The sequence below is a fragment of the Pipistrellus hanaki genome, assembly GCF_964339955.1.
Source record: "Pipistrellus hanaki genome assembly, chromosome: 5".
Classification (NCBI taxonomy): Eukaryota; Metazoa; Chordata; class Mammalia; order Chiroptera; family Vespertilionidae; genus Pipistrellus; species Pipistrellus hanaki.
The window spans coordinates 52,653,602-52,680,474 of record NC_140507.1 but is presented as its reverse complement, the minus strand read 5'-3'; the positions used below and the strand labels follow the sequence as shown (position 1 = coordinate 52,680,474).

At 46.6% G+C, this 26,873-nt stretch overlaps 1 protein-coding gene across 2 annotated transcripts in view; it reads right to left on the bottom strand.

Moving 5' to 3' along the window:
* TMEM131L (transmembrane 131 like) overlaps positions 1-21,687 on the bottom strand; it is a 137,010-nt gene extending 115,323 nt beyond the window's left edge. For both annotated transcript variants that reach the window (XM_084884416.1, XM_084884417.1), the window contains exons 1-3: positions 21,485-21,687; positions 20,621-20,691; positions 13,884-13,927 (exon numbers count right to left, since the gene is read on the bottom strand). In XM_084884416.1, coding sequence (XP_084740542.1) covers positions 13,884-13,927; positions 20,621-20,691; positions 21,485-21,608 — 239 coding nt within the window. In that variant the 5' untranslated portion in view covers positions 21,609-21,687. The remainder of the gene's footprint in view (positions 1-13,883; positions 13,928-20,620; positions 20,692-21,484) is intronic.
* Between the last annotated feature and the right edge of the window lie 5,186 nt (positions 21,688-26,873).

Below are 26,873 nucleotides of genomic sequence, written 5' to 3'. Positions count from 1 at the left end.
CCACCTGAACGTAGACGTATAGGTGAAGTATTAAAATTCACAGCAGCTAGTCCTATGGTTAGCACTATTATACACACCTAGATAATTGCAGTTAAAATACTGTACGTGGAAGCAGAGAGAGACTAATCTGGATTCAAACATTTCCAGGAAACACCAAAGGATTCTCCCACCCAACCAATAAATGGCTCTCAGGATCTGCTTCACCGTGAGTCAACCCACAGGTCTTCACCTGCCAAGTTTAGAGTGGGGATGAAACAAGTTCAAGGTACATGGACACCACACAACACACGGAGCCTGGCAGTGGTCTCAGCGGCTGGGTTTCTCTGAATTCTATTTAAAGGCAGGTGGTATGACGGATTTCAAGGCTTCGCCCATTTGCTCAGCTTCAGTATACAGTATCCTGAAATATTCCTCCATCTTCTCACTGATTTCCCACAAGAAAAAAAATGTCACAAAAAAAAGCAATGCCCCCCCCACACACACACACACACACACATGCTCACAATTTTGTGTGAATAAAACAAAAGCTACCTTGGATATGCCAAGAAATAACTTACAAACAGAAGCCATTTGACCAAAAAGGCCAGGTCCAATGGGTTTGGCGTAAAACCTGTGGGGTCTGCAGTGGCTGCCCTTGAACTAACACTCCAAAGAAGCACTGGCCTCTGCGCACTGCTAGAAGTGGAAACGCACAGAGCACCGGCCCAATACCACAGTATTTCCTCGCAGCCCCCGAGTTGGGGGAGGGCAGGGAAAGGAGACGAGGGGACCCTCACAGGGCTTACGGATGAGTTTCCACATGGTTTGGGCTGCATTATATCTCTTTAAGAGGATATATGGAAATCCTAACCCCCAAAACCTCAGAATGTGGCCTATTTGGAAATAGGGTTGTTGCAGGCAGAATTGTTTAAGCTCAGGCCATACCGGTGCAGGGCGGGCCCCAAGCACGGCTGGTGAAGATGGTCATGTGAGGACATGGAGACACACAGGTGGAACGCAAGGTGATAACAGAGACAGACACTGGAGTGATGAGCAGAAGCGACCAAGAGGCGGGGAAGGATCCCCTCCAGATTCAGAGCGAGTGCGGCCCTGCCCACACCTTGCTTTCAGACGCCTGGCCTCCAGAACTGAGACAGGATAAATGTCTGTGCCAAGCCACCCACTTTGTGGGACTTCGTTATGGCAGCCCGAGGACACTAGCACCCCACACCTGAACTTGGGTTTATGCCTCTGGACCTCCTTCCTCCCGCCCCCTCAGTGGCCACTGCTCCCACTGCACCAAGAAAGAGCCACCGAGAATCCCAGTCTGTGGCTGGGTTGGGGAGGCCTCTTCTCTCCAACGGGTCACATGACAGGCTCAGCCATCCCAGGCCCCTGTCCCAATGTTATCCCTTCCCTCCAGCTCTGGCCCTAACCCCGGGGAAGCATTGCAGATCCTCCTGCAAGCATCTCAGACCGGAGGCAGGGGGCGGGGGAGTCAGGCAAGATGTGGAAGTTCCCTTCAGTGTGGGCTGTGCCCACACAGTCACCCAGTTTCTCACAGAATTTTTAGAACACTTCTTTCAGTTTTACTTGAGTAACATCTTTCCACATGCCCCAACAACCCCCCTACAGGGGCTCATTTCTCTCCCTCCCTCCCTCCCTCCCTCCCTCTCTCTCTCTCTCTCTCTCTCTCTCTCCACACACACACACACACACACACACAGCCACGTGCCCAGAGGGAACAGTGCCAGGAGAGAGATCTGTATACACACACCACCCTGTCCTGCGAGTAGCCACTCCCATCCAGTAACTGAGCCTTTTTGTTACTGGGCCAAGATTTTCCACCAGACTCACTTCCCCTATAATGAGTGGATTATCCCCGAGAAAGTTCCTCGGCTCTCCCCTGGAAGCTGACCTGCAACGGCCTCACCCACCTGTTGGCCAGGGATACCAGGGCATGGTGGACCCTGACGGGTGGCCACAAACGCTCAACCCGGAATCTTGCCCCCGTCCCCATAACCATGCCAGCACTCTCTTTAGAAAAAAACGGGATCCGCCAGCTGAAACCTGATAACATGAAAAGAATGCCTATGTATTCCAGGTTTGCTAAAATCCTGGGCGGGTGAGCTGAAAGCCAACCTCGGTCTCCCAAACCCACCCATGGCTTTACCTATAACACCATTTCTGCCTCTCATTATTGTAGCTTCAACCAAAAAAAGTACTTTGTGAGGCATCTAAGGATGTCTTACCCTGAGCCTGGAACAACGATGGTTCTCAGACCTGAGCTGGCATCAGAATCACCTGGAGGGCTTGTTAAAACAGATCTCGGGCCCTGCCCCCGGAGCTCCCGATTCAGTGGCCCTTGGGTGGGGCCCGAGAACTGGCCTAACAGGTTCCCAGGTGGTGCTGATTCTGCAGATTCTGGGCCTTTGAGAAACACTGCCCTGCACCTCTCTCTCATTCCCCACTCAGCACAGTGACAAGCTTGTCCCTCCGTTGCAGGCATGGCTGCTGCCCTGCAGCCCCATCCACTCTCCTCTCCCGCAAGGACACAGTCTTGGTATATTCAGTGAGCACCACTCCCTGGCGCCCAGGTCAACCCTGCACAAAGCAAACCCCAGGGGTCCCACCACGCCCTAGGCCAGGGAGTGGTTCAAGGTGAGAATGGACCTATTTTGGACCCATGACAGAGGTTCTTATAACCTGCCTTTGCATGTTCAGGAGGGAGGACTGCAGGCCTTGCAGTGCTCCCACAGCCTTGAGAGCAGCTGGGCAGCGCCCTGAGCCAGCAGAACAGACAGGTGGGTATAACCTGGCGGCTGGCGCCCGCTCACCTGCTGAGTAAACCAACCCAGCACCACCCTGCCTCCTGGCTTCTTGTGAGGTGACATAACGCATTCTTTATTGGTTGAGTGGGTTGAGTCAGGGCTTTCTATTACTTGAAGCTGACAGTATCTAATCACAAAGCAAAGGGAGCTAACCGGATCACACATCCGCCCAAGGACTGGAGGCAGCCTCAAAGCATCCAGTGCCATAGCGTGAGGTCCACAAAAGACCCTAGAATGACAGATTTGCAGTTTCCAGGTCCTGTCAGTGGGTAAGCAAGACTTAGAAATAAAGCATCTGCCCTGGCCCAAGGCACCACAGGGTTGAGGGTTCAGTTCCCCATCAAGGGCACACACCTGGGTTGCAGGTTCAATCCCTGGCCCATGTCTGGGTGCATGCAGGAGGCACCCAATCAATGTGTGTCTCTCACATCGATGTTGCTATCTCCCCACCCCACCCTGCCTCCCTTCCACTGTCTCTAAAATATTAATGGAGCCCAGACAGGTGTAGCTCAATGGTTGAGTGTCAACCCAGGAACCAGGTCACCAGTTCAATTCCTGGTCAGGGCACATGCCCAGGTTGAGGGCTTGATCCCCACTGGGGGATGTGCAGGTGGCACCCTGACAATGATTCTCTCTCATCACTGATGTTTCTCTCTCTCCCTCCCCCTTCCTCTCTGAAATGAATAAAAATATATATTATTTAAAAATTAATGCAAAAATATCCTTGGGTATGGATTAAAACAAAACACAACCGAAGACTCTATCTAGCACACAGGTTCCTGAAGGCCCCACTCTCGGTCTTTCTTACAAGAGCCATGCCCACCTTCTTCAGGAGTTTGCTAGGAACCGTATAATGGTAGGGCTTATTAATTCATAATTGTAATTCTTCCATCTTAGACTGAGTCTCCTACAAAGAGCAGGCAATCAGCATGTGTGACTGGGAAAATGGTTTTCCAACCTCCTCCGGTTTGGATACAAGGTGGACAAGTGTATCGGGAGAGAAGACACCTCGGAGTCCATGCCCGTTCTGCCACTTCCTAGCTCTGTAACCTTGGATGGTTTTACCTTTGTGGACTCGTTTCCACATCTATAAGGGGAATGTGCACCTGGTTACCTAAGGACAACGCATGGGAAAGTACTTTGTAAACAAGCAAGTGGAACAGTAGAGCAACTGCTTAAATCCAATTTTAATGGATTAACCAGATTAGCATGGTCTGATCTTAACAGACAAAGATTAATCAGGAGCCCCGAAGAGTTACTTCACCAAAAAATAATATTACACAATCTGCCATGACTACTGACTGGAACACTGTCTGGATGGTTCTTTAAACCGGACTTCACCTATTATCAATCACTTAGTGGCAGCCAGAGGAGCCCACACCCACAAGGTAGCACAGCCCTGAAGTCAACCTTGGACAAGGCATGCCATCGATGGGAGTTACTAACTGGGTCCGTTTGCAAGATGGTCAACTTGGGAGGCCACAGGCTTTTGCTGAAGCTCTTCTCTGGGATCTACCTTCAGATGCATCCGTGGGTTTCCTTGGACATTTCAAAGGTGTCAAATCATCTTTCCTACAGAAGTTTACTTTTAGGCCGACAGCCACATGTCCTTCAGAGCCATGTTTTCTGAACGAAATACCTGAATAAGCTGGGCAAAAACAACAGAAATGGCGCCAAACCCATGTTTCTCCGATTGGTGTGTGTATCTTATAGAACAGAATAATAATGCCATGAGGCCACTATTCCTGAAACAAGAATTTTACTAAAAGATTTTTGGAAGAGAATAAAAAAAAGAGAAAAGCAACAACCAATGAGTAATTATTCAATCATGGAAAATTCTCAGTAAATTTTTGAAATTTTCAATTTTCATAACATTTTCATGCTCACAGCAGACTTTTTAAAACTACATCCCCACTCCTTTGGGGAAAACTACAATAAACAAATAAGACTTTTCCCTGTATTATTTGTAAGTTAGTTACAAAGGCAATCCTAAAACAATCTTTATTGAGCACATCTGTGAAATACTGTCTAGACTACCACAGTAAATATTCTTACTACATGTGTTGGGGGGGAGAGGGGACACGGGCACTCACTCTTACTCTAGAGTCATATTTCATGTGTGGAGGATTGTAACAACAAACTAATAATCTGATGACAGTCCCTTTAAAACTAAAGTAACAAGCTCCCAGGATACCCCATTATCTTAATCCTGGTGTTCCTCGACATACCGCCTTGGGAAATTATATTTCTCCGTTGAACCTTGAAGTCCCAAGCTCTGCCACCTTCTTCAGCAATAAGAAGCTGGAGTCACCACAGGTCCAATCCCCCTTTACAGAACTCGTCAGCATCGCTGCCACTCCATTGGCTGCTTCTCATATGTGCCCTTATCACGATAAGGAATCAAACCGGCAACCTCGGTGTATCGGGGCATGCTCTAACCCACATGTGTCAAACACAAGGCCCGCGGGCCAAATCCAGCCCGCCAGGCCTTGCAATGTGGCCCGCACCGCGCTGTCATCACTGCACTCCGCTGTCAGTTTATGACATTGTCAGTTTATGACTGTTCAGTAAACCATTCGGCCCGCGATTTAGGCTGGATTTTAGATTTTGGCCCCTTCTCTGATTGAGTTCGACACCCCTACTCTAACCCACTGAGCTACCCAGTCAGGACCACCCACTCTCTTCTCTCACTCTTGCTGGTACCTTCACCCATCTGGAATAAGCTTCTCACAGTCTTTTGTGCACTTTTTAATAACTATGTTGTCACTCCATGGGCATGTCTTCCCGGGCTGTTGAATCTGCCTCGCTCTTTCTTCAGGATATGCACCTGATTGAATGGATTCCACGGAGTTCCTTTAGTGTGACCTACTGCGACGAGCAGCAATGGTCAGTCAAGCCACCCCGCGGCAGTCAGAATGAAGCCGGCTTAGAGCCAGACATTCAGCGTCCAGCTCAGCCCCTCCTCCTACCAGCAATCCCCCGTCCAGGGAACACGGAAGTCCTGGTGCTGGACACCCCACACCTCTCCAGGCTGCGATTCCACTTTTTTTGGCTCAGGAATGTCAATCTGAATGAAGTGTTCTGCCTATTTTATTCTAGATTAACTCTTCACAATCCACCTGAAATTATTCGAGTGGGTCCAAGCATCTTTTTCAATACGAAGATACAAATCAGCACACGCTTAACCACTCCAGTCTATAAAAAAGATCCATCTAGGGCTGAAACCGGTTTGGTTCAATGGATAGAGCGTTGGCTTGGGGACTGAAGGGTCCCGGGTTCGATTCCGGTCAAGGGCATGTACCTTGGTTTCGGGCACATCCCCGGTAGGGGGTGTGCAAGAGGCAGCTGATCGATGACTCTCTCTCATCGATGTTTCTAACTCTCTATCTCTCTCCCTTCCTCTCTGTACAAAATCAATAAAATATATTAAAAAAAAAAAAAAAAGATACATCTAGGAATAGTAAAAATGTCAGCGAAAACCAGAATTAGGATTCTCATCCTATTGTACTCTTTTTCTCACCGATTCCAATGGAGGCCTGAACAATGGATAGAAATGTCAAAAGCTTTGCTAAAAATTTCACAGCCTGAAAAATCCAACAAGGCTCTTGTGGCTTGAAAACAACTTTAATATATACCGAGAACCCTGTATATCAAAGTTAGTGTTCTAACGAGAACAGCTAAACTATGAGATCTATGACAGTCGGAGGAAATTCGTGTTGCACTGTGATGGCGGCGAAGCCACAAAGGCATTCACTGTGCTGCCCTCCGGGGCCACACGACCAGCAGAGGGTAGTAGGGGCCACACCTAGAGAGAGCTACAGCCCACTCTCTTTCAAGACACACCAAGTGCAAAAACCCAAGTCAAAAACCGCAGCCCCTCATACTAATGTCAGGGCTGTGGTTTCAATGGCAAACATGGTTTGTGGGCCTGGATCTGAAAAACATGTCCCAATGTAACAAGGGAAGCTTGCATCCTTCCCGTTAGCAGCTCTTCACCTGGGTGTTAGGTCCTAGGTTCGGTGCTGGGAAGTCAGTGGATGGGGACTCAGACAGGAGCCTGGGTATCCTGACAAAAGCCATTTCAAAGCAGAGGGGTGAGTGCCCTGTGCAGGGAGGCCTGCGTGCTGCTGCGTGGAGTCAGGTGAGAGAGGTTGGCCAGGCAAGAAGCGAGTGTTTTGCGGGGGGGTTGAGGGGGATCCTGTGAATGAGGGGAAGTGAGAAGCAAGAGAAGGCAGGCTGAAAGAGGTGAGCGGGCCCGACATCACAAAAGGCCTTCTGTGCCAAGCTCAGGCCTCTGCACTTCATCCCCAGGTGAGGAGTGCACAAAAGGCCGTTTGTGGGAGGAATGGCAGGACAGGATGTATGGTTAGCATACATGACTGGAGGAGGAATGTGGAGAACAGGCTGGGGAGCGACACCAGGAGGCAGGAGACCACATGAAGAAGACGCAGCCATACCTGAGGATCTGCTGGTGGCAGCGAGTGTGAGATGGCAGACACTTATGCAAACGAATGCTCCCTGCGGCCATGCACCAGATAGGGGCTGCCTGAGGAGGAGCAGTGGGGGGACTCGGGCAGACAGGACCAGCCCAACAGCTGAGTTGAGGACACACTGAGCTAGCAGCACCTGAAGGCCAAGGGGAGGTCTGTCTCTGTGGGCACCGGAGCAGGTGAGACCCTGGGCAGAGGGGACACTCCTAGCTCAGGTTCCTCCTGTGGGTTAATTACATAACAACCCAAGAGAGTGGGAGGCACCCCCTCGGGAAATGACAGAAGGGACGAGGAGACCAGTCCGCAGGGGAATCCTGGAGAGGTATGTTCAGGTTCAAAAGGTAAGATCCTATCAACAGGTCAGGACCTTGGGGTTGTGCTGAAAACACAGCTTCAGTTTCTGAAGGGGAAACAAAGTCAAAAGCAGTGCCAGTTCCTGCGCGGGGGCTGAGACCCCCTCCTCTGCCACAGGAGTGTTTCCCTAGAGATTAGCCTCTTTGGTCCGCAGTTACATCGCTCAGTGTGCTGCTGAAAGGTTAACAGGATTCTCTTCACGTTCTGACTCTCAGGGTCTGCCGTGAACTGATGTAAACAGTATCAGGAAAGCACATTTTGCTGCCGTTGCTAATCAGATAAAAGCACCGTTAAAAAACAAAACTGCCACAGACGCTGAGCCCAGCCACTCGGTATTTATGACTTCTTTATAACCATTTTTAAAAGCTGAAACAATATTCTATTCATACATTGCCAGTGCTTAAAACTTTTCACATTCTAACAAATAGACCCCAAACAGGCTTATCGGAGAGATGCCCAGAGAGCCAGCCCCGCTTCCCAGAGAGCGTTCAATTCTAGTAAGAGCTGAAGCCACCATCTGCTCTCATCACGCATCCCCAACAGCAGCCTTTCTTTCTCAGCAGAGCAATAGATCACCGCTGATATCTGAGAACACCCGGAGGAAAGCGGGGATGGAGAGGAAAGAGGGAAGAACTTTTCTTCAAATATTGCTCTTCTGGCTTTCGGCCAACTACAATTACACAGCATTAGCAGAAGATGAAATCAAGATAATATAAACAAAGTCTTCAATGAGGCCAATTACCCTGAAAGCTTTCCCCAACTGTGTCTGAGATCACAGCAGCTCCTCTGGAACCCTCCACCCCAGCACGAACAGTGAGTGTCTGCTTCTGGCCCGCACTGGGCAGTCTGGGGGGGGGGGGGGGGGTTTGACACGGAGCCTCTTCGCCATCGAGATCTCCGGTGACAGATGTCAGCGCTGCCTCCACCTTTCTGGGAATACACGGAGCCTCTGTACTGTGGTGAGATCTATTTCTGAGGCCCCGGGAGTAGCCGGTCCTCCATATGGGCCCTCTCAGAGACAACGCATCCACTCTGTGTGGTTCGTCCGAGCTGGCTCTACGGACGTCAAGTCCATCCTAATGTCATTAGGAGTTGGCGCCGTAGGGCAGTAATTAAAGCGAAAATCAGAAATGTTTGAGAAATGTGTAAGGAGAAACTAATTACTTCATAAATATAAGATTAAGGATAAAGGACACTAAAATAGCAGGGCAAATCTATTGTAGTATTGGATTATAACCCAAAGTATAAAATAAATATCCAGGAGTCTATAGCAATGGAAATGACCAAATAAATAAAGGAGAATAGACAAACCTCCCATACAGAAGGAATCTAAAGTATGCAGGGAAAGCTTAATTCCACTCCGTGACTTGCTCCACAGAGTAGAGCATGGGAAGCCGTGGGACAAACAATGACTTTGCAGATAAACCTGACAAATAGTCCCTCAGCCAGGAGACCACGGACACCATCAAAGGGGCCCGCCATGCTGCTGGCAGGCCTGTGATATGTGATGAGAATGGCAATTTGTATCTGAGGTCTTCCTCCCCAAACCCGGAACCCCGATTAACCACAAAGGAAAACACGAGACAACCCCAAACTAAGGGGCATTTTACAAAATACCTGACCAGTCCTCCTCAAAACTGTCAGGGTTTCAGAAACAAACCTGACAAACTGACAACCAAGAGGATCCTCGGAGGACACAATCACTGAAAGGGAGGTGGCATCTAGAGAGAATGGCTCCCTGGACAAAAAGAGGGGCATTCGGGGAAATCTATGGAAACCCAATGTGGGGTTTGGTTCACGGTACTCTAACAATGTTGGTTTCTTGGCTGTGACAAATGTATCACAGCCCTGTAAGACATTAATATTAGGGTAAACTGTGGGAGGGGTATATGGGTACGCTCTTACCATCTTTACAGCTTTCTATAACTCTAAATATATCCTAAAGCAAAAGGTTTATTTTAAAAGTAGCAAGAAGAAGAAAAAAAGCTAAAGGAGTTCATCATCACCAAACCAGCATTACATAAAATGTTGAAGGGTACTGGAGGAGGAGGAAGAGGACAAGAATGAGGATGAGGAGGGAAAAGAAAAAAAAATATGAACAATAAAGTGGCAATCAATACATATCTATAAACAATTAAATCTAAAAATAAAAATAAATGAACAAAGAAACAAATGAACAAAATACACTGATGAATAAAATAGAACCAAAGGCATGGAAAAGGACTGAAGAATCTCAGAGGGAAGTGGGGGAGGGCAGGAAGAGATTAACCAAAGAACCTATATGCACATATGCATTGCCTGTGGACACAGACAATAGGGAAACGAAGGCCTGGGGCGGGAATCCGGTGGAGGGGGCAAAGGGGAGAAAGGAAGGGGACATTTGTAAGATTCTCAACAATGAAAATTTAAATAAGTAAAAGTAACAAGACATTATATGAGCTTTGGGGGTATTAAATTTTTCATTTAAAAGAAATCACAACTGCACAGTAGGGATAAATGAACAGTAAGTACTTGGGGGATGTATTTACCATCACAGGGCATCGCATTTACAGACATCTTTCCTGGAGAGAATTCCAGAACCTACACAAAGAGGATTTTTCTAATAGCAGCCTCCAACTCATGTCATGATCTTGTCTTTACGCATAAAAATCAAATCTCAACCAAAAAAAGCCAAAAGAAAACAAAGTGGCGTGAAAATCAAGTTGAAAAAAAGCAACTAGAGATAAAGTAACAGTAAAATACTGGAATATTTGATATCAGGAAGATTAAAATACTATATAAATCAGTGTTGGTCAAACTGTGAATTGTGGTTAAGGTGTTTTAAAATTAAACTCCAGGGCTGGCAACTGGCATTTTTTTTTTTTTTTTTTTTTTTAATGAACTAGAAAAGTCCTGGGGATGGATTGTGGTAATGAATGCACAACATTGTGAATGCCCTCAATGTCACAGAACTGTGCACTTAAAAACGGTGACCTGGCCGGCATGGCTCAGTGGTTGAGCTTCGACCTAGGAACAGGAGGTCAGGGCACATGCCTAGGGTTGTGGGCTCAATCCCCTGGGGTGGGGGAGGGGGGGGCGGGCTCCAAGAGACAACCGATCAATGATTCTTTCTCATCACTGATGCCTCTATATCTCTCTCCCTCTCCCTTCCTCTCTGAAATCAATTAAAAAATATTTGTAAAAGGTGAAAATGATAAATGTTGTATATATTTAACCACAAAAAAAACAACAACAGAAAACAGTATACCACAGGTAGTAAGGGTAAGCACTATTATATAAATACATAAGCATTCATGTACACATCCATACATCCACAAACAGGCCTTCGGATAAGCAAGTAAAAAGAAGTATCATGAGCCGAAACCGGTTTGGCTCAGTGGATAGAGCATCAGCCTTCGGACTGAAGGATCCCAGGTTAGATTCCAATCAAGGGCATGTACCTTGGTTGCAGGCACATCCCCAGTGGGAGATGTGCAGGAGGCAGCTGATCGATGTTTCTCATCGATGTTTCTAGCTCTCTATCCCTCTCCCTTCCTCTCTATAAAAAAATCAATAAAATATATTTTTTTAAAGTTAAAAAAAAAGCAGTATCATGATGTAAAAAGTATTTCTTACCACAGGTCACTGTCAAAAAGTTTGGAAGCCACTCTTCTAGTTCACTGACACAATTCTCCCCACCCCTCACCTCCCCTCTGATAATCTGACACTGTGCCAAAGGACCAATACGGATAAAGTCTACTAATACTTTCCAGTGGGACAGAAAATGGGTGAAAAAAAAGAAATGAATTCTAATTAATAAAAAAAAAAAGAGAACTGTGTTTGAAAAGGAGCTGAACAAACTCCAAATCCTATGCCACCAGGCTCTCTAAGGCCGGCACACCCACCCCCGGAGATGCAGCCAGGCCTCCCCGGCTCAGCACACATCATCACCTGCCTACCTGCCAGCTCCACGTGGACGTGTCTTATCAAGTCTGAGATTCCTAGGAGACAACCAACCAGACAGCCTGATTTCCCTCCCACGAAATCCTTTCCCATCCCAGTCACCACCTCCCCAGATGCTCCAGCCAAATGCCAGAAGCCCTCCAGGACTTCTCTTGTTCCCCCTCCCTCTCCACATCTGCTTCAGCAAGCAATGGGTCTGTCCCACCCCAAAAATCCATCTCAGAGCATTGCATATCCCTCCACCTCCACTAGGGCCAGCCTGGCCTGAAACAGCATCCCCATTCCTCCTCACCTTCCCTTGCTCCCATTTACCCCAACAGGATTGTAACAGGCGCCGAACTCTGCCCCGTAGATGCGCTGTCATAACTGAAAATGTTACGCCGAACTTAAATGGTCACTGGGAAGTTAATATTGCAAATGTCGGCATTTTTTAAAATAAAACTCACAATCACTTTTTAAAATATATTCAATGAAATCTAAATACCACTGCAATGATATCCATCATCTTCCATTTTCAAAAATCGCACAAATGGGCTTTCCTATATTGCTGGATGTTTTCTCAAGGGATTTTAACCTCATTTACCTTTATGTTCAAAGACTTCTGCAACAAAAACATGGGTACAAATTGAAAATTTGTTGGTTTGTTTTTAATTTTTCTGTGACTGTAAGGTCTAAGTGTTAAATTTTTTTCTTCTGAATTATCATATTTTTATTAGTATGCGATTGATCAAACCAAAAAAAAATAACTATTTATGTATTTTTTACAAATTTTGATAGGTAATTAAACATGTCAAATTCTATTGAAAAATGCATCCTTTTCTGAGATAGATAAAACAGCCTTCAACCCCACCCCCATTGGTCCATGTGAATATCACTTATTACTAGGATGAGGTGGGTTAATCAGCATCCATTTTATCTCAGTTTCCTCGCCTTTTTTTTGTTGTTTTTTTTTTTTCTCCTTAGTGTAAGCACTGAAAAAGCTAGTTCACATAAATAGTTGTGAATGAAATGAGCTTTGGTGGAGCATTATCCCTATATACTCTAAGCTCTCTCAATGTTGTATCCAAAAATCACAGAGATCTATCATTAAAAATAATTTCTGATGATCTAGCAACTGCCAATTTGATTGGGTCCTCCTTCGGTTTTGTTGAAAGTCAACACTTGAAAACTATCAGAGAGTTACAAATGAATTTGCCATCCTATCAGAGTGGGTCGATCACTTTCTCCTGACCAATATCAGTAGTTCAGATTGCTCCTTTGTCTGCCCAAGATGAAGCACACGGTAGGACTGGTGCTGGGTGAGAAGGCTGCTTTTCTTTTGTCAAGTGGAGAAGGATAACTTGCAACCTCAAACAGATCAATTTTTTGAGAAAATGTGGGTGTTGGGGATCCAAAATCCGATTCCCTGGGAGTTATCCCTGTGCCCAGATACCACTGAGTCTTCAAGTGCCTCTGAGGGACCAGATATCCCTGTCTGTCAACTGACTGAGACTGCCTCATAATGAAAATATTCTCTTGTAAATGCGGATGACACCATTCAACAACTACCCGCTGCTTAAAATCCTTTAATAACTCACTCCACATATTAAAAAATAATAATAATAATAAAACTCAAACTCCTTACTGTGACCTCTAAGGTCCTACCACATCTCACTATCACCTGGCCTTCTCCAAGTTCCTGGATTGCTGGCAATGCTTCCCACCTCAGGGCCTTTGCACCTGCTGTCCACCCCCTGCCCAGAGCACGCTCCCTCTACTTGCTGCATGGCTGCTCCTGCACATCCTCCAGACCTCAGTTCAAATGTCGCCTGCCAAGAGGAGCCTCACCTGACTACCCCGTCCAACTCATTATTCTCTATCACAACAATCTAATCCTTGATGGTTCTTTTAACAGCGAAACTATTTTGTTTTGTTTACAGTGATGCCTGACTCCCCCACTACACACAACACAGGTCTTGTTCAGTGTTTTATGTCCAGCATAAAACCCAGTACAGCGCATGATGCTCAATAGATGTTTGTGAACAAGACGAAGGATGTAAGCATGCCATGGGAAAAATGAAGTTGGTTGTGTGTGTGTGTGTGTGTGTGTGTGTTTTAACAGCTTTCTGTACAACCTTATTTTCAAACAAGGCTATATTATTAGGAGTACAAATACCCCAAATGCCAACAAGAGAAGTACATTACAAAGAATATTAAGTACATAAGCATGCACTTATCCAAGTCTTCAGATAGCATCCAAAGTGGGCAGGGCAATTTATCAGGTATCCGCTGCCATTTTTTTTCTTACCTCTGTTCTTGAGAACGCTCCTCCATATCCTCTTCAGAATCACCCTATCGAAAAAGAACATGCTTTAGTTTTCTCAAAGGAGCACAAAATCTCCAAAAGCAAGAGTTCTTCAGATCTCACAGGGGTGATGAACTCTGTAATGAATGTCTAAAATCATGCCGACACACAGCAGGCACTCAATAAATACAATATTTACTGAAAGAAAGAATAACTTTAGTACGGAGACTGCTAAAATTGCCAAGTGATCCCTCATGTACTCGTTGTAAGCACTTTACCTGTTTAAAATTACAATCTGAACATAATCTCAAAACTACTTTGACATCACTTCTCTCCAAAGGCATTTTTATTTATTTATTTTTAAAATATATTTTATTGATTTTGTACAGAGAGGAAGGGAGAGAGATAGAGAGTTAGAAACATCGATGAGAGAGCGTCATCGATCAGCTGCCTCTTGCACACCCCCTACCAGGGATGTGCCTGCAACCAAGGTACATGTCCTTGACCGGAATCGAACCCGGGACCCTTCAGTCCCCAAGCCGACACTCTATCCATTGAGCCAAACCGGTCCCGGCTCCAAAGGCATTTTTAAATGTTTCCGGTTAATCACACGAGATGAAGTTTATTGATAATTAAAATTCCCAAATGTAGAAAATGTAATGTTTCACTCAGAACAGTTGATGTATTTTGACATCAAGGTAAGAAGGCTGATAAATGTTATAAGTGGCATAAAATCACTCCAAAGTGATTCCAAAATCTTCTCCCAGACTTACCATCCAAAAATCTGACCGTGAGTGTCATGAAACAGGTAAAAAAAAAAAGAAAAAAAGTCTCTTCAAACAGAAACAGAGGGCAGATCCAATTAAATCCTACACTGAAACTTGCTGCCAGGGTTCTTCAGGAACACGGACCCTTCCTGTTCCTCCAGCTTCTATCTGAGCCCTGGCTCTCCAGGTAATACTGTCTAATGCCCTCTTCCGCACCCCAACCCTACCCCACCGCCATCCCTGCCAGTCTCCCGAGCCTAGACTCCTCCACACAAATTGCCTCCAAATGTTAATCCACACTTGAAACCATGGGGCCCAAATCCCCATCTCCAGCACCAACGTCTCCCCCAATCACACGTTACAGATACTCAGTGAATGCCTCCTCCCTCTTTCCACGGGAGCCAGGACTGGCCTGGTTTTAGTCAGCACAGCACATGGGAGGTACTCCACCACGTGTGTGGGTGAACTCATTCACAGCTGCCTCCAGGATGCGTGCACTTTGTCTCCCCAGAAACAGTCACCAACCTCAGGCCTACCAACACCAGGGCCCCTGCCAGGCGGTTTCTGTTCTAACTGGTCTCCTCCGGTCAAAGACACTACGGCACTCCTTGACTCTCAGGCAATGCTTAGGGTCACCAGCACACTGCTCTCCTCCCCTCACTCCAACCACAATGACCCACCCACCCAGGCCTGCATGACCACCACAGATGGGGCTTTCTGCTCTGTTTAGGATGTAAGCCTTCCATCCATCCTGGGAGTCAGGTAAGGCCAATCTTCCTCAACATCAATCACTTACACCCACAGGATGTGGACCCAGCATTCAATGTCACTGTGCTACTCTCTGCTCAGGAACCTCCCATGGCTCCCCAGCTTCAAGTCAGATATATCCCAGGCTCCTTAGCCTGGAATTGAGCGGTTGGCAATGGACCTTGACATACCCATCACAATCTCCACAGCCAGGCTGTAGCAGGGCCTCTGGGCTCTGTGTTAAAACATCAGCATAAAACACTCGGAGCCTTCATCCATGTGAGCGAGGCTCCAGGCTCAGCCCCAATGCAGGTCTCTCACCAACTCCCCATACACTCTGCCTTTAGTTTCTTCATTTCATCACTTGATTGCTATCTCGGGGTATTACCAGCCTTATCTCCCCAGTAACACCAAGCTCTCAAAAGGCAGGGACCAAATCCTGTAATCTGCTCCCTCCACCAGAGGCAGGGGTGGGGGTCAGCAAAATTGGTGAAGGTAGTCAAAGGGTACAAACTTCCAGTTATAAAATAAGTAAATAATGTGCAGCATGGTGACTATGGTTAATATTGCTGTACTGCATATCTGAAAGTTGCTCTGAGAATAAATCTTAAAAGTTCTCATCACAAGAAAAAACATTTTGTGACTATGTACCAAGACAGATGTTAACTAGAGTTACTGAGGTGATCAGTTTACAATATATACAAATAGCAAAGCATTATGTTCTACACCTGAAACTAATAGAATGCTGTATGTCAATTATACCTCAATAAAAATGTTTTAATAAAGATAATTTAAAAATACTACTGGATATGACTATTTTTGAAAACTTCATGAAGCAAATTTTTCTAAATCAAAACAGAGAACCTGAAAATTATTTCCCTCAGACCCAGGAACTTTATCACAATAATACCTTTCCTGGCCAGGCTGTGCTAAAATTCACACAATGCTGTAGTGGCCAAAAGCATGGGCTCAGGAGCCAAACACTTCCTGGGTTCAAATTGCACCACTGCCACTTTCTCAAGGCCTTGGGCAAGCGCTATGATGACTTGTGAGCTCCATTTCCTCACCTGTAAAATCAGGTCTTCCTAATCCCTACTTCTTAACCTATTAGCACGAGATAATACTCATCAAGTGCTTAAACAACACCGGTTAGTCTCCAACCCGTGTTCGCCATTATTTTTAGTATTGATATTGGAAGTAGATTAAAACAAAAATAAATCTCTATGACAAAAAGATTTCCAAATACCCGTTAATGATTTGCTGACTGGAGCAAGATGCCGTTACATCACACAGTACCTGAGATAATGAAGTCTCCTAGTCAGTGTCCCAGTTCCTGTTTCACTTTCTATCAATTTCCGTTATCTACTCTCACTCAGGCTTCAGAGGGTGAATTTAACCAGACTTGAGATTTTTAAAGGCAGGTCCCAGGGGCCTCCGAGTGCCAGGCCCCCTGCAAGGTGTTTGCCAGAGGAGCAGGGGGCCTACCATCCCAGACCAGACCAGTGAGCGTCTGCTTCATGGGTTCCAGCTGCTCCTACTCAGCACCCAGGTCAGGGACCTAAGCCAGGGAATCCAGAGGAAGCTGCTCATCTCAGCTAAGGCTGAAGGGATTAAAAGAACACATTCAAGATTGCCCTTCCAGCTTCTAGAACTGATACAAAAATGTGATTATGAAACAATAATAGGAAACCAATGCTTCATGCATTTGGCCTGCCATCTTCAGAACGGAATACCCTATAAATTTGGGGAACTGGACAACACAGAGACAACGGCCTCTCCTCTCCCAGGAAGAACTCACGGGCTACTACTGAGTGTCTACTGCATACAGAACATTGTGGTTACATTGGGGCAACAAGACAAAGCAAAAAATCCAGACACTCAAGAAACTTAAAGAGGGAGAAATGAAGGTGCCACTGCCAAGTTAGGAGTCAGAAGGACCGACCCTGTTCAAAGAACAGGGCAATAGCACCGGTTCTTTCATTCAATAGAAACGTATTGGGCCTCCTCGGCCAAGACTCGGGCTGAAGTACCGTTAAGTGTCCCAGGGGACTGACAGGAGCAACCGTCAAGGTCAGAATGCGGAAGGCCCTGAGAGCCAGAGCAGGTCAAGTGGACGGCAGGCAATCACAGAAGGTTTTTGACCTTGAAGGCGAAGTAAGAAGTTGGGCAAAGCAGTCTCTTGCACACATGCAATTACTTCTTGCACATGCTATTTCTACACCACCACCACCACTTTCGATAACACGTGGTCACATGAAGCAAAGTCAAAGGAAAGGACAAATTCTGTAAACCTAAGAAGAAAACCACGGTTTTTTCCTTCCTTCTCATTATCACAATGGATAGTTTCTATCTTCCTACACCAAACTATTATACAACATAAAAGAGCATATAACAAAAAGATATAAATAATACCATTTATCTGTCCAACTGGAGGGCACAGAACAGTCCTGAGCTGTCTGCACAGCTCAGCCCCTTCAAAGCAGGAAAGCTGTTCCATGCTCTCCAATGACCAAATCGTTGGGGGGCAGGTGGATACTGCCAAAGTCGCAGGCAGCACATAGTAAGTGCTTACCCAGTTCCATTATTGCCCCCATTTTGCAGGTGAAGAAAAACAGAGGTCAGAGAGGTGAAAAATGGTGGAGCAGGGAGTCAAATCCTGGAAAGCTGGCCAGGGGGGTCTGGCAGTTTAAAACAATTCAATTATTATATTTGGTTTTACTAAGGGTGCATTACTAAAATTCTCGATCACTTAGAGACCTTTTAGAAAACAAAAGGCCCAATCAACAGAAAACATTTCCAAAATAAATAACTGTGTATATATAACTAGTGTTGGCAAATGTATTTGATTTTTAAATGCCACATCTTCTGATACTCCTATTTCAACTATAATTTTAAAATTTTAGCTTCTGAAGCCATCTTTGGGTCTTCCTAAGTGAAAGGAACCCAATGTACAAGCTAAGTAAGCAGAAAACCCTCAAATTTAAATAACACCTATAAATATTATCTTCCTGTCGGACTTCATGACACACATGAGGAAGCTTTTCTGAAAAAAATTCAAACTACTTTGAGAAGAATTCCCTAAAAATAACTTTCTTCAGAACTCTGTAGTTTTTATATACATGTAAGATATAGCTATACTATATGTGTGTATATTTATGCAGTTTTGATATATATACATACAATGCAGTTTAAATAGATAACTATAGATAGATCTGTATCTTTCCTCACCTCACCCAGGTATATGCAGGATAAGTCCCTAAAAGAAACTCATATAGAGATGAAGTATTTAGAAAATTGCTTTGAATACCAGTTTCACTTTCACTACAGCTTTCATTAAGGTAGCTTAGCTACATAAATGCTCCTATAGTGAGTACTCCAGAAAGACAGTTCCTAAATTCTAAGGCCTTTTTTACCAAAACAAAGTGTATTATACATATAAACAAAGCCAGAAATTAAGAATGTCATAAAACAATGCCTGAGCCTATAATAAAATCCTATCGGGACACTTCCATCTCTCAGCAGAGTGACCAAATCTTCAACTAACGCCAGGATCAATCAGAGCCTATCCTTTCCTTTTCTTCAGCATAGGTGGGCTTCCAGCACGAACCAGTAAGAGGCAGAGGCTGCAAGTGAGTAAAAAAGCAAATGCATATAGCTATACAGCAGGGCTTCTCCACCGGGGCCCTTCTGCTCCCCGGGGACCCTTGGCTACTTCTGGAGACATGCTTAGCTGTCACAGCTGGGGGGACGAGAGGGAGAGGTGAGTGCCACTGGCATCTAGTGGGTAGAGGCAGAAATGCTCTGACTGCCTGACATGCTCCAGGGCCCAGGACAGCCCCTCACCCCAAAGAATTCTCCAGCCCCAAATGTCACTCATGCCGCTCCCGAACGACTCTGATCTATACAAATATAATTGTATGTTTTTAACACTAAACCAAATGCTAAGTGTGGCTCTCTCCGTAGGGTTATGAGCCATTTCTGATTTGTTCATTTTATCTTTTGATATGTTTCAAACCTTCCACAATACACATCTGTTATTTATAATCAGGGAAAAACTCCATTTGGGAATAAAAACTTTTACGATGAAGGCAGGCTATTTGCTCCCCATCCTGCTGGGGCTTTTTTTCAAAGGGCTGGTCTAATTCAGCCTCCTGGCCTTAGGGCAGGTCCAGAAAAAAAAGTTCCTCTAAAAATCACCTCTCTGCCTTGAAGCTGTTATTTATTAGCCCTGGTTAAAAATGAATATTCCACATATCTCAAAACCAGCCCTCTAAATGCTTCACACAGGAGGAAGAACATGGAAATGGAAAACTGCACAGCCTGGCCAGTGAAGTGATAGCTAGAGATCCTGTTTTTCTAAACAGCCTCAAGAGACAGCATAGAACCAAGTGCTGCCACCAGTGTGGCGGTAATGAACATCTTAAAAACGGTGGCACCCAAGCTGAATATCCCTTTATAACTCAAACCACTTCTCCACAAAGAGGGGAAAGTGTGCTTAGGGTCACTACTGTCCGTGCTGAAAAACAGTCACCAATATTATATTTACATGTGCACACCTTCAGTCCATGAGAATTTCTCCTGAAAGTTAAGCCTTCAACACAAAAAGCTTTGCAGTACTGTGTCTACTGTGGCAGTAAACCCTGTGAGGATGCCACAAATTCCAATAAAATGTTGGTATTTATTTTTTCCAAATGCAATCATCGTATTATCTGGGGAGGAAACCCCAAGTAGGAAATTCAAGTTGTATTCTAACAGGAATCCAAGATGACAATCCTTTCAAGTCACATCTTCATCCCAAAGCTACTTAACAATAAGGGCAAGTACCATCTCTAGCATTTCTGAAATCAGTATTCCTGTGGTCCTCACTCACACGGCGGCACCAGGTCGCTTCAAGAACAGGGCACGCTTCCCTCCCTCGCCCACCCAGGCCCACAGCTGGCCCAGGGGCCCGCCCTTTCCCTCGGGGCAGCAGGCCCGGCCCTGCTGAGGTGGCCTCAGCTCCCAGCTCCTGAACTTGGGGCGGGCGTGACTCACGCCCTGTCACATGGGGCGGGCGGAGGCTGGGAAGGCCACCGTTGCCAGGTGTTCAGGCTTGGCCCGACCGTTTATTTGCCTTGCAAAGTGGCCCGAGCGCCTGTGCCACCGGGGGGCCGGCGGCCTCCTGGCCTCTCCACATTCGCACCCCTACCTCCCCCACACCCTGCCCTGTCACCTGATCGTCCTCACCTGAGTGGGCAGCAGGAGTTCCCCTTCTTCTGCCTGCCACAGCTCCACCACGTTCGGCAAGGGCTCAATCGCTGCACGAACCAAAAAAAAACACACACCGAGTTTTTTTTTGTTGTTGTTGTTTTTTTAATGCACGGAAAAGAAACGCTCTTCCTGTTTCCCTACCGTCCCCTCTGCACCCGCCTCACCAAAAACAAGTCTCCCTTTTCCTTCTACAAACGGAGGCCACCCGAGAAGGGAGCCCAGGCTAGGAGCACAATGGACGGGGTGGAAGCCGGCGGTCCCAGTGTCAGAGAGGCGACCGCTAGCAGGGCCGGGGTGCTCCCCGTCTGGTGCTGGGGGCACCGATCGGAGGCCGTCCCGCGGGGGGCTGATGGACGCCCGCATCCCGCAGCATCTGGAGCGGGCATCTCTGTCTCTGCAGGATGGGTCCCCGGGCGGCCGGGCTCGGGAAACAAAGCTGCAGGAAGCCGGGCCGCGGCGGGGCCCTAGCGCGCGCCGCACAAAGCGGGGGCTGCGCCCGGGGTGCCGGGGGGCCCCCGCGCACAAAGGCTCCGGGGCGCGCGCGCGCGCGGCTAGCGGTCCGCACGGTCCCCCCCAAAGCCCCGCGACGTCCCAGCTTTCTGTTTGCATGGGGGCGGGGAGCGCGGGAGGGGACACGCCGCGGTTAGAAGAAATGTTATCAGCCAAGAATTGCAACCTCTAGCTATGGGGTTTCCTTCCTCCTCCTGCCCCTTTCCCTTTCCTCCCCTCGTCCCCTAATAGATTTCAGCAGTTCCCTACGAGAAAGAGAAGGGGGGAGGGGGGGGGGAGCGGGCAGGGTGGGGAGGAAAAGCCAGCGGAGGAGCGGCGCGCGAGACTGACCTTGTCCCTGAGCCCCTCCCGGGCGGCAGCAGGGCAGGAGGACCTGGAAGACGCCCAGCAGGAGGTTCACGGCCGCGGCGGTGCGGCAGGAGCAGCCGGGCTGCGGGCGCCGGGGCCCCGCCATGCTGCCTGCTGCTCGCGCTTCCCTCGGTGCTCGCCGCGCTCGCCGCTCGCTGGCGCCCGGGCTGCCTCGCCCCGGGCCCGCCCCCGCCGCCCGCCGGGCCCGCCCCGCCGCCGCCCCCGCCCCCGCCCGCCGCCGCGGCAGCTGCTGCTGCAGCTCCAGCCCCGGGCGGGCGCGCCGCTCGCCCTGCGCGCGTGTGAGCCGCCGATAGGGGGGGCGGGCCAGGCGGGTGCGGGTGCGGGAACGTGGACAATGCGGGCGCCCCGCCCCGGCGCGGAGCTCAGGGCTGCGAGTCGGCCCTAATGTGCGGGGCGCAGGCACTTTCCGCGGCTGTGACTTACAGGGACTGTCGCCAAGTGCGATTTTAATATATATATATATATATATATATATATATATATATATATATATATATATATATATATATATATATATATATATATATATATATATATATATTTTTTTTTTTTTTGGGGGGGGGGATCTGGGGGCTTCGCTTTGTTTGGGCGCAGTCGGGGGATTGCCCACCGGCTGGGGGGCGACGGTGGATGGGTGGCGGGCGAGAGGAGTCGCACGGCGAGCAGCCCGAGACAGGATATTTAGTGGAAATAATGCAGTGGTTGTCAGGAAACGCGAGTGCAGCCACATGGCTACTGCCAGTTCTGCAGCGAGGATATCCGGTGGCTGCAGAGTCTGTAATTTAGAATAAAAAAGAGCTCTCCCAAGCCCCGAGAGGCTGACCTCAGCGACGCGTGGCGGTGGTGCGCCCGGCGCCCTCCGTGGAGACGGTCCAGCTGGTGACAGGTGGGGAAGCCTCTTCCGAGGGGATGTTATAGTTTCAGAGATCTTGCAAATACTCTCCCTTCGAATTCATGTTGCAAAATTCAGCCAGCCTCTTCGGCAACAGGGTGGGGGTCGAGGACGTGGTAAGTTGCCTGTTTCTAATGCTAACAGGATAATAGAAGCAATACTTGGACATCTATTTTTCTAGCCCTATGTTTTTGATGCTTAGAATGGAAAACTACGTCTGAGATCTGAGATCGCTTTTTAATATCTTGCAAAGATTTATTCAGGAATCTGTTTGCATCTCCTGGGAGGATTGACAATCTTCAGATTCCCCCACCCCCAACCCCTATTCATTGGCTGCTTCCAGAGTAGCTTTGTATAAAATTCAGAGAATATGAGCAGTGTAGAAAAAGGAAGGAAAGTGACCGGGGCACACCTGTCTGCCTACGTTGATCCTCTACTTAATTGCTTCTGGTGCCTTACAGTCTACAATGGAAAAGCGGTGGTCAAATAGCAGGACGGATGCCGGAGGACTAAACCAATTACAATTCTCTCTCTCTCTCTCTCTCTCTCTCTCTCTCTCTCTCTCTCTCTCTCTCTCTCTCTCTCTCTCTTTAACAGACATAATACAGTACTGTAAGCCTAGTCTCACACTGTGTCTGGACAAAACTCTAAACGAGGTTAAATAGCCTAATTGCTGGGCCAGTCTGCTTATTTCCTTAGCAAGGATCTCCATTCTCATTCCAATATGTCCTTTTTTTTCTCTCTCTCTCTCTTCATGTCATTCTCTAGGTTTGTACTTGCCCTTTGGATCTGAAGATTCTCCATGATGTTAAAGGGGCCTCTTATGACAAGAATACTTGCACAAACCAATCAGGCAGTAACTGTATCTTCCAAATTTGTTTTTAAATGAAAGTTCTCTCATTGGCCTAGTTATGTACAATATGTATTTTTAAGACTTGTTATGACTATATTACTCAGAAAGGAAGTGATGGCCTAATAGATTTTACTAAACAGGCTGAGTAAAAAGTCCTGGCACAAAACTTTTTTTTACTAACTTTTAAATAATTTTACTTTTTTACTACAAGTCTTTCCCACACCAACCAGTATCGCAGATAATGGAAGTGACTTAAAGATAGAGAAAAAATTGCTATGGCCCATGTATAAACACAGCTCTATTTTGTCCTCCTGATTTTCCAAGTTGTGGCCTTGTGGACTTTGCAAAGTGGGGAATGCTATTTGACTGTTGTTCAAAAAGCCAGAAACATGTATCTGCAGTGCCAAGGGGTTGGAGAGGGATACAGGATTACACAGCTGTCTTCTTAGATAAATCTGACCTACGGAGCCTTCTCTGGAGTTATTTTTCATGCTGACTCATGAACAACAGGAAAGGTATGGCCCAGTAAGTAGCATCCATGTTTTGAAGTAAACTTGTTCTCCAAAGAAGACTCTTGTGCTATATTTCCACTATTCCCATGTAGATAGGCGATATTTTGTTATCAGGGGATATTAGACCTGGAACATTTTGGCTAATGAATAATAGCCCAGTTGCCTCATTTACAAAGGAAATTGAAGCCCAGAAATGATGGGAAATACCAAGTTATAGTGACAGAGTTATGAAATAATGTTAACTGAAAACAATCTATATATATCGAAGCCCAAGCAACCGTTACAGCAGAACAACCAGTGGCTATGACATGCACTGAGTAGGCAGGCAAGCGAGCAGTTAGGGCTGAGTGGTCCCGGATTGCAAAAGGAATGTCCAACTGTAAGGATTGGTACTAAACTGGCAATTGAACATCCCCAGAGAGGTCCTGGATTGTGAGAGGGCACAGGCTGGGCTGAGGGACTCCCCCCCCCCCCCCCACTTCCCTGCATGAATTTCATGTTTAATATAAACATGAAGGAACTTTATATGCAAATTATATGCATAAAGTGGGGAACAGGCACTAAGGAGATAACTCACTAGAGTACACAAATTGTAAATTAGATCCATGTAGGTTAAGATGTTTTTATAAATTAAAAAAAAATCAAACCTAAAATTGATAGACTATACCTACTTTTAAAATATACAAGATGTCGATCATGCTTTTGACTTACTTTACTTTTGTTCTTTTTTCTTAAGAAGCAGACATTTATACAATGACTACCAAGCAAGCCTGTAAATGTGAGTTACATCTTCGCACATCCTGCATAAAACTGACAGTGAAGCATCAAGCCCAAATCACCTATCTCTGTTCCGGAGAAGATTCAGCATACCACGAAACAAGCGGTTGATTAAATGAGAAAATGTGTGGCAAGCATCTGGTGTAGGTGCTCAATAAATGCTAGTGATGAAATGATCATGTATTCACATCGAGGGGCCATGCCAGACCTTTCGTTAATATGGTAAACTTGATACTAATCATCAATGACTTGAATTTCCATATTATCATTCATTACCATATCATTTATAAGTCAGGCTGGAAATGATTAATGAAAATGTACATGTAACAGCTGTTTGCTGGCTTATCTATCCATCCATTTTGGGTCTCACTCCAATCTTGACAACAAAACCATGTGTTTCCTCAAACCACCCCCCACTGTCATGCTGGATCCAAGCTCATCCTTGCCTGGAAGGAAGTGCCACGAGGGGTGGTTTTCTAGCAGAGCAGAAAGCTAATAGTTAAGGTCAGGTACTCCTGAGATGCAAACTTCCCTCTGGACTCAGGGGAACCTTCTCACTCTAACTGTATTCCATGTCACCTCATCTCAGAAAGCCTCGCTTGGGTAGGTTGGATAAGGATTTTCCTTCTTAAACTACTCTGTCGTGTTAAACAATTGTACTTTTCCATCATAGGGACATGGAACAATTTGGGGGAGCATCAGTAATTCATAGTTAAATATAGTCACCTTTCTTATTTTTTTCAAAACTCAAAAATAATGTACACTGAAAAGGGCAATTGTTACTGTACATCAATTAAAATTAAGCTGTTTAAACTGAATTTTTTAAAGAAATAACTTTTTAAAACATTCAAGACATTTTTAAATATCTTTTTTTAAGGCTAGAATGTGATGTATACAGGATACGCAAGTCCTGCTAACTATCTAATTATGATTAAATGAATGATACATGAATAAAAAAGAATAGTTACCCTACCAGTTTCCCTTGCAACATGGCATGGCTATTCGTCCTAGTTCTGGTCAAAGAGAGATACGTAGCAGACTTCTGTTGACATGGTTTCAGAGAAAGCTATTGTTTTCTTAATTTAAAGGAATAGATTCAGCTAGGACAAATCTTCTGCTCTGTGTCCTTCTTCCAGCTGGAAAATAGATGTGATGACCAGAGGTCTGCAGCCATCAGGCAAGCCTGAGGGAAAAGCTATCAGTTGAGGATGGTGAATTAAAAAGGCAGAATAAGTCTGGATCCTTGATAAAATTATGGAATTTCTAGATCGTCTGCCTTTAGCTATCTTGTTTTGTACGGAAAAGTAACCCCTTCTTACTGCAGATAGGTTTTCTATTACATATAGCCAAGTGAAAGAAAGAAAAAAGTCAATCAAAACAAAAATGAATTTAAACAATCATCTACACTAATAAAAGAGAACCATGCAAATTGACCATCACTCTGCTATGCCCACTAGCCAATCAGGAGTGAATATGCAAATTAATCCAAAAAAAAGACGGCAGCAGCCATGGAGCTACATCAAGCAGAAGGCTTGGGTTGCTCCCAGCGACAGACAAAGACAAGCTTCCAGCCTGCCCTAGCTTCTGCTCAAGGAGGGGCTGGGAGCCTGGGTCATCAGGGTGCATGCCAGCCTGAAAATGGCCCTCAGCCCTTTACCCAGGCTGACCACACCCCTATGGGGTGAGGATCCCCTTTGGGGGGCTTGGCCAGTCTGCAAACATCCCTCATCCCCTCACCCAGTCTGGCTAGGCACCCCAGCAGGGACCCTTCATCCTGAAAGGGGTGTGGCCAGCTTGAAAACAGCTCTCAGCCCCTCACCCAGGCTGGCTACCCCCCCCAGTGGGGATCCTCACCCCATTGGGGTGTGGCCAGCCTGCAAACGACCACAGGCCCCTTACCCAGGCTGCCCCACACCCCAAGGGAACCCCCACAGTGATCTGGGACGCCTTTCAGGGCAAACCAGCCAGCCCCCACCCATGCACCAAGCCTCTATCTATACTAATAAAAGGGTAATATCTAATTAGACTGGGAGACCTTCCAGGAGAACTTCCAGACATTCTTCTGGACAAAGCCATGGTGGCGGGGCCAAGGTAGAGGCGATTAAAGGCAGTTGTGGGTGATCAGGCCGGGGGGGGGGGGGGGGGGGCATTGAGAGTGACCAGGCCAGTGGGGGGCAGTTGGGGGTGATCAGGCCAGTGGGGAGGGCAGTTGGGGTTGATCAAGCTGGTGCTGGGGCACTTGGGGGTGAGCAGGCCAGTGGTGGGGGCAGTTGAGGGCTAGCAGGCCAGCAGACAGAGTAGTTAGGGGCAATCAGG